The 8,129-nt window shown below is 46.0% G+C and overlaps 4 protein-coding genes across 4 annotated transcripts; 2 read left to right on the top strand and 2 right to left on the bottom strand.

The window, feature by feature from the left end:
* Positions 1-971: 971 nt before the first annotated feature.
* Positions 972-1,133, bottom strand: FOXG_22955 (uncharacterized protein; the record flags this gene model as incomplete). Its single annotated transcript, XM_018403367.1, has 1 exon — positions 972-1,133. A coding segment is annotated over one exon (162 nt), but the record flags the coding sequence as incomplete, so codon positions are not given.
* A 1,558-nt stretch (positions 1,134-2,691) lies between these two features.
* FOXG_17719 (uncharacterized protein) lies at positions 2,692-4,313 on the bottom strand. Its single transcript, XM_018397720.1, has one exon. The coding sequence runs from the start codon at positions 3,947-3,949 to the stop codon at positions 2,819-2,821; it is 1,131 nt and encodes a 376-aa protein (XP_018258854.1). The 5' UTR covers positions 3,950-4,313; the 3' UTR covers positions 2,692-2,818.
* A 1,121-nt stretch (positions 4,314-5,434) lies between these two features.
* On the top strand, positions 5,435-6,304 carry FOXG_17718 (uncharacterized protein; the record flags this gene model as incomplete). Its single annotated transcript, XM_018397719.1, has 2 exons — positions 5,435-5,746; positions 6,080-6,304. 2 exons carry the CDS (start codon positions 5,435-5,437, stop codon positions 6,302-6,304), a joined length of 537 nt encoding a protein of 178 aa, XP_018258853.1.
* Positions 6,305-6,781: 477 nt separating this feature from the next.
* FOXG_17717 (uncharacterized protein) lies at positions 6,782-7,255 on the top strand (the record flags this gene model as incomplete). The annotated part of the gene is made up of 2 exons (XM_018397718.1): positions 6,782-6,849; positions 6,955-7,255. The coding sequence occupies 2 exons, from the start codon at positions 6,782-6,784 to the stop codon at positions 7,253-7,255; spliced, it is 369 nt and encodes a 122-aa protein (XP_018258852.1).
* Positions 7,256-8,129: the final 874 nt, after the last annotated feature.

Below are 8,129 nucleotides of genomic sequence, written 5' to 3'. Positions count from 1 at the left end.
TTCCTCTAGCAGGCCTGGACTAGAGGTAATATGTTTATTACAGTTACCTATACAAAAAACCATAATAATAATTATAGTAAAACCGCAAGTACTATTAATAACGAGACTCAGGAGAATAGAAGCGAGAACCACGACAGACGGTTTTACAGTTTCCTTAGATATCTGCAATACAGTAAGTAAGGACTACCACCGGTTGCATATAATCAAGCTTTCAAACCGGGTAAATATACATAAAAGGCGGCATCAGTGCAGATAAAGGCAAAAATATTATCCATTATACCAACCATAAAGGAAAATCCCTAAGGTGGCCATAGGCCATTATTTATAAAGGTCATGGGGATCTCTTTGCTATCCCCGTAAGGCCCCAGAATAACAAGAGGAATAAGGATTGCGAAGAAGCCCAAGACGTGCAAGACTAGAATTAAACCCTCAAACTTAGGTAGCGCCGAACTGACGAGGGTATTCATAAAAAAGCAAAAGCTAATATGGCCTAAAAGAGCAAAATGCCTTACTAATGATTAGGTTCAAAGCTGTAATCTTTTAAAGAAGTCTGACCTAAAATTATATTTCCAGTGAGAAGCGCACTGGAAGCAATAAAGCCTTGCCAACCGCTGACTGTTAGTATCCCTATAAGGTAGCTTAAGAACTCAGCGCAAGATTGTAATGCCATTATGGCAACCCAGTAGTATTATCTAGTAGATATAAGAGCTATAGAGGCTAGCTTGCATGTTATAGGGAAGATGCTAAAGTTGCTGACCTAGATAATAAGGAAACTGTAGATAACACTGAGGGTATTACCGTTATTGAGGCCCTAAGTAAAAAGAACTTTAACAGCTTTCTAGGTAATCAGAATGGTATAACTAAAACTGAGAATCAATATAAGGCTAAAGTTACGCTACTTAAGAAATGTGGTTACTAATAAAAAGAGAGTAATATAATAAAGGTTGAAGGCTGCCCATAAGACACCATACCTTGAGCCCCTGCTGATTGCCCAATCGCGCCAATTGATCACGATCAGTGTAGCCATTTGCAGATCGAGCAAGGTTTGGCTCGATCTTTACAGTGACAGGGGCCTTATGGGCCTTAACGGCCGCTACGTTGCCCAAGTTGTAGCTGAAATCATCGATACCCATTTTAGCAGTGTGGGAATGAAAGCGGAAGATGAGTTTATCAAATGAAAGAGTTGAAGAGGGAGGCCGAGAGAATAACTGAAATTAGGAGTCCTAGACGACGTAAGGATGACGGTAAAGGTAGGTTGTTTCGTCTGCATAGCCCCTCTCTCCCCCAGACGAAGAACTGGTGATGCTGTTTGAGGCTTGGGTTTGAGTTTATTCTCACATCTCAATGCTTTAAAGAACAATAAGGTAATGGTCTGCGTCTAAGTTCTTCAAGTGGGATAACAGGTTGCCAAACGCCTTTGCATCTGCTTCTGCCCAATTCCATGGATAAGGGGATCACAACGTCGAGAATTCTTCGGCCTCTGCCCGTCTCGATGCTTTCGGCTCGGGGGAAACGCTGAGGATCTTTCTTTACACATGGAGTGACATGCATGTTAACACCGTTGTGTTAACGGACAGTACGAGGTTGACAGGACGTTGGCAGGACGTTGTCCATTGCACATAGACCTTCCGTGCGCTCTATTACATGGAGTACTTTTCTACTTATAGTTTTGCAAAAATAATAGTAACCCGCTTGATTTTGATTCTATGCCACACGGCCAAGAAGAGTGCAGCTCTTGTACAGATCACAAAACTTCTTGATCTCCTTATGGGTTCGCTGAATCCCTGCAGCAGTAGACCCTTCTCAGTTTTATAGGTGCTAAGAGAATATTCCTTTGTAAAAATGATAGAACGGGGCCGCGAGACTCTCTGGGTTACCTTAGTAAAGTATGTGTTCCGCCGATAATACAAGTGAGAGGGGCATATGACTAATCCGGGGTCTCGACGCGAGGTCCCAGTGTGAGTAATTGCTGGGATAGACCTGGAAACAAGACTGGGTAGCGAGTCATTAAGATCAGAGTTATTAGCGGCTTGTAGATTGTACTATACATAATAGAGGTTCCGCAATAATGCCGACCTCAGACAAACTGTTTCTAGGGAGTAGTCGCTCATTATTTGCCAGAGCAGGCCTTAGAAGCGAAACTACACTAAACGCGACTGAAAACTGCCTACATACCTTCTTTAGTGGAATCTCTCGGCCAAATAGTTTTCGGCGATATTAACTAACTCTCTGACTATTCTACGCATGAGACTTCTGGTAGACTAAACGAATGCGACTTATATGACTGTGAGTTAAAATGCTTTCCCAATTATTAATCGGCCCACCTACCTGCTTGAAGCTCCACGGTTTGAATTTAGGCTATATAAAAATCCCGTTGTCTAGGCTCTAGGGTATTTTCGATAAATTATTTAAGCTTAAAGGCTAAGTACTAATAATGTACATGATAAGCGAGCGGCCCATTTTCTCATGATTTCGAGACATTCAATATGGAAACGTAAGTACCGACCCTCCGAAACAGCAGGAGTCTGCTTAAAAGAAATTGTGATCAGGCTACTTGAAAGAGAATTCAAAGGCGTTAGAGGTTTTAGGTACCGAAGGAACGTCAACAGAATGTAAGAGTTACCTGCAGTCCATGCAGTCCCAGTAAATGGTACGCAAGACACAGTATATAGTAAAGTCTGTGAGAATGCATATGGCAAAAGACTTGATATATTCTTCTCCTATAATGGTGTATCATAACACTCACATCATGATGAATAACATGTGGGGAGGGCGTGCTTTCAATGATTCATGCTATTTAGTAATAGCCGCAATTTCCTCAGCGTACAGTACCGGCTCCCTTGCACTGACGGTTAATCGGCTGAATCAGTATCCTGCGATAGCTCGTCAAAGGCGGCGTTCCTGCATCCGTGACCTCCAGAATCAGGTGTAAAAGCAATCCCCTTTGGAGTGATGTTTGATCCCTGACAACGACACAAGACTTTTCCGGCGGCGCAACGATAATCTCAGCTTTGCTGCCATCACTGCCTTCCAGCACGTTGACTTCAAGGTCGGACACATCGGAGTCGTGAAACGTCTGCGTTGAACTGGGCTCTCGGTACTGGAACCACTTGAACGATAACTTATCACCGTCGGGATCGTAAGTCTCGGAGGCGTCGATTGTGATAGTCGATCCAGCATCAACTTCGAGATAGTAGGGCTTATACCCAATGTCTCCGTTGACTACTACAACAGGCGGGTGATTAACCTTGCTAAAGTCCGAGGTCAAAGTCCACTGAATTCTTGCAGCAAAGTCGTTTTGGAAAGCATTTCTCCATCGCCAAATGGTAGCCTTGCTGGTACTGAACTTCTGACCGTTCAGACCAATAACTGTGTCTGTAGTGTCGCAGAAGTGTCCCCTGTTGGGTAGGCCCTTGTCGCTGACATTGGTCGGGATATATCGGCCACCCCATGAGCCATATGACGGCTCTTCAGGCACGTTGAGGCCGTTTTGCATAAGATAGAGAAATGTGGGTGTGTCTCCTTCAATGATATATGCAGGCTTTGGGTATACTGCACCAAGCGGTCCAAGCTGCACATTCTCTTTCACCCAGTCCAGGGTCACTTTACAGGGATCAGGGCCACCTTCATCCACGTTAGCTGAAATACCTGGCCATGTCGCATTGCTGTACTGATTCCAGCCATGAATGGAACAGATATAAAATATATCTGGCCATTGCTGTCGTATCCAACTCCCAGAGTCGTCTTGATCGGAAATTGTATACACACGAAGCTTGGAACGCAACTCGGCTGCGTCCGATCGATGGCGAATGCGATGCAAAACTTGAGCTAGAACATTGGTGCCTCCCCAGACGAGCACCCAGAGAGGATCTGTGTCAGATGATGTTAAGCACTCAAGAAGTAGCTCGCCGCCTTCGCTGAGTGGAATATCATCGCCAACAGCGGCCATACCATATACATATAGAATGTTAGCTCTGCATCGTGCTGCACCCCAATAAGACAGGCTCAAACTTACGGGTGGGCCGGACTTGATCAATCCTCCGACCTCCTCGGCCGAAGGATAAGGAAAATTCGGGTGAGCATGGGCATTGAGGTTCTTGACGACCTGCTCATACGCGTCCACAATCTCCAGTAGTTTGTGGGGCGCGACCGAGGCTGGCAGCCATACCGACGTTACAGCCACAACACCCTCTGTCCTGAACTGGTTCGAGTAGGTCAGATATCGGCAGAAGGACTCACTATCGTCAGGTTCATTTGTTATGTCTGTGAGGATAAAGACCCGGTGTTTAGAAGGGAATGGAATAAGTGATTCTCTGCCCGGGGTATTCGGCATGATGGTAGAGTCGATAAAGATGTACTGGTTGCTTCAATTGAGCCAAGCTAGTAGTTCAAGTGATGGGAACGAAACGCTTTGGCGGTCGAAGTTTAGACTACCAATTTCATGAGCTTCTTTCAGGCATCTCAGTAACAGTCGATGTTCGCTATTTAGTAATAAATCGGATGCTTGGACCAAGAGTCTTGCGCTAGTTTGAAAGAGGCAGTTCGTGGCATTACTCCGGGCCGTCGGCCATTCTCTGATCGCTAACTTACCCACAAATCCCCAATCCCCCTCGCAATCGCTGGTTATTCTATGCCAGAAGGTGGGGAGGAAATGGTGTGGCGGACAGCTTTTACGGTCAAGCTGAGTAGCTGAACGAGACCCTTCCGACCCCTATATCTGAGGCACACATATTGTATGTAACTAAGGGAATGTATGAGTACATAATAGACCCCCTTGTCCCTCGTTACCTAGGATCAGTCAGTTCAATTCAATTATGCCCTTTGTTGCCTGCCCTTGTGACTGCGGATTATTCTGTTACAGGGGGGGGATTCTTGACCACCAAAACCACGCTTGTCCGTATGTAGTGACTCGGCTTGCATTTTGCCAATTTTTCAAAGTAGCTAGTCACATGTTTGACGGCCCCCGTCTATCCACGTAAGATACTATGCTACTTTCAGAAATTCGCACGCCTTCCGTCTCGTTTGCGAGCACTCTTACCTCAATAGGTCTGTCTGCTCTCTATCTCCCATATATCGGCGAGCCAGCTTTCAATGCCTCCTTCTCTCACACAGTCCGCTACAATCACGTCAATTTCATCGCCCTAGGTGACCTTACGTAGCAGGCAAGCACCATTCCTTTCTTAGTGCAACAAAACTTGATTCTCAACTCATTCTTTGCAGAACTTAAACTTCTCTCGCAGGGCCCGGATCGCCACCACAAATTTCGTTGCATCAGACGTATGCTAATGTTCATTTACCATGAGAAGGAGGATAATGATGAGAATAAGCGTCGACAAAAAGAGCTTTCTACACTGCATCATTGTTCACAATATCCTGTTTCTTTGCTCTGAAGCCCAGTCAAATCCGCGAACTGAAGGATGAAATTTTTGATGCTATGGTCAACGGACTTCCCAAAATCATCGCGGCCACGCCTCATCGACATGACATCATCGAAAGATTGGTCCGAGACTACGTACAAGATATGGTAGCCGAATTCGACAAAGGGAGATTCTTGGCTATAGATCAGAGATCCTCGTTCAGCATTATGACAAGAAGGGAAGGCCGGTCTAGGAAGCGCCAGAAAACTGGAAGACCCGAGCCACTGAAAGCCTCGAACCTTGCGCCAATGCTTTCAACTACTGCTTCCACAGCAGCGAGCGCCCTTCTGGCCCAACAGGACCAAGCACATCCCAAACAAGCCAACCCTGTGAGTATCAGGAACGGCCAATCTCCAAGTCTTCGGAATCAATCCCGGACTGATCTGGCTTATTTCGCCCAAAAGAACGCGAGGTAGCCGCTTCTCCATAGATATTGGCTGAGATATTCCCAGGTTAGCACGGATCGCCACTCGCACTTTTCCCCCCCATTTTGGTACTAGTTAACTACCGAACTAGCGGGTTGCCGTGTCAGCCTTTCATCGTTATCCTGAAGAAAGAAAGCGAGACAAGAAAGATGATAACAGACAGGAAACACGCATAAAGTCCTTGGTTCACCGCTGAGTTGTTGTTTCTTCAATTCCTCATCAACACTGTTCATCAAGGAACCAATGTCGACTGCAGCTATTGACAATGAGATGTATCTGGGGAGTCGAAACCCTGATGCTGAGAACCTTGAATGTCATGGGCATACACAGGAGACAAAGGTATGGAGACGAGAGTTGAAGGAGGGTTTGAGACTGTCTGTTACAGCGAAACCTTTCTCTTACCGCTATGGTAGCAACATGTGTCAATCTCATGGCAACGTGGGAAGCTCTATCGAGGTTTGAAGACCCTAAATTCTGCCCTTACTTCCCTCGTACTAGTCTGGTGTTACAAATAGTACTCTCGCTGCTGGACTCGTTAGCGGTGGACCAGCTTCTGTAGTTTGTGGAGCGATTGTTGCCTTATTTGGATCAATTTGCTCCGGGAAATGAACAAACCCCTCCCCTACAGACTGATCAAAGAATCAAGTCAATAATTAATCAGATCACCACATTCTGGTCCACACTCTAATGCACTCACCCCATCGTATTTGTGCGTATCTAACATAGTGACACCCCACTTACAGTTATAGCCTAACCTTAATCTAACTTAGGGCATAACGTTACTATTAAAAAGGTATCAATAAAGTAGTTTGAGGTTCACCAAATTCAGTATCTGCTGTATATACTAATAAAGCCCCACTTAGTACGCTCAGAAGATGGCAAATATAAATGCAATACTAATTGTCCGATATGAATTTTCTTACTTGCTGCTCCACCAACATGGTCAAATTACCAACTCAATGCCTCCAAAGCGAGACTGTAGGCAATGCCGTCGTCGCAAAGTCAAGGTGAGTAATATAGTCTCAGGCATTTATAGATGAGAAAGCAACACTTGTTGCTTACGGGAAATTACAAGTGCGACGGCTTGCCGACTTGTAACAACTGCCACGTAGCAAATACACTTTGCCAATACTCAACGCCAAAGAAACGGGGCCCGAAGCCGGTCATATCGAGAGACAATCATCCGAGAGAGCACCTAGGCTCATCATCTCCGGCCGATATCTCACCTTTGATAGTCAACAGCCCATCACTCCCAGAAGTGACGGGAACTCCCTTATGCCCAGTTGCCAACACTCCGTTATTCAACGGCATCTCCGCAAATCCAGTACTTACACGGCCGGCAATCCAAACGCAAGCCGCGATCAGGGGGCATCTAGACCTCCTGACGGGGTTACTAGTTGCCACCCCGTCTGACGAGGCGGTGTCGATTGCAAATCACTACATGTCTCCCACCCTCCGCTAGTGGACACAATAACACGGACGTTGGGGTGAGAAGCCCATTCCGTGAGAGCCTCGTCGTTTGTACCCCCGAAAACGACATGTGGCTCCTCATTCTTGGCAGCACGGGCTTCGCACAAGTCTCATGCTGTTTTGCGGCTGATGATGAGCGGGAATAGGTCGATGCCCTTAGGAATCTTACCCTCCTCTTATCCCTCTGCGCAGCCGTAGCATATGCCGTTCCCGAGTCTCTCATACTTAGTAAGCACCTCACTGCCCTTCTATTTTCCCGAGCATCACGGGATATACTTAATACTTATCAGGACTACGACCTCGAGCATCCAAACTCTTCGTCCCTTGGCATCCGGCTATTTCTCTTGTCAGCCATACAGATCTCTACAGGATCGTATATCTTAAGCGAAGAAGGACTTATTGAAATGCGGATGCGTTTATATGATAAGAGGTCTCTCGACGTAAAAGACCCTATTAAGGAGACTCTTCTCCAAGTCACTTTTTGGTAGCTATACATTTGTCATAAAACGGCCTCGGTGACGAAGGTTCGCCCGATAGTTATCCACGAGGCTCTTTTTGAAACAGGCCTCACTCTTTAGGAACATTCACGGAGCTGTGTGCCACTCTTTGATCACGAGATAGGATCACAGGGCGCCGAAATATAAAACCGCCTCTTGGAGGGATTCTATGTTACGCGTAGCCTTTGGGCCATTGCTTCCCATCTTAGTCAAGTTATGGAATGGGACTCTCAGGGAACCCCGGAGATAGTTACTAGTGTTCAAGCTCGTCCCGAAAGCACCACTGAGTTGTCACAAGCATACTTGAGATGATAACCTTG

The sequence above is a fragment of the Fusarium oxysporum genome, genomic scaffold (assembly GCF_000149955.1).
Source record: "Fusarium oxysporum f. sp. lycopersici 4287 supercont2.92 genomic scaffold, whole genome shotgun sequence".
Classification (NCBI taxonomy): domain Eukaryota; kingdom Fungi; phylum Ascomycota; class Sordariomycetes; order Hypocreales; family Nectriaceae; genus Fusarium; species Fusarium oxysporum.
This window is presented reverse-complemented; position numbering and strand designations above follow the sequence as displayed.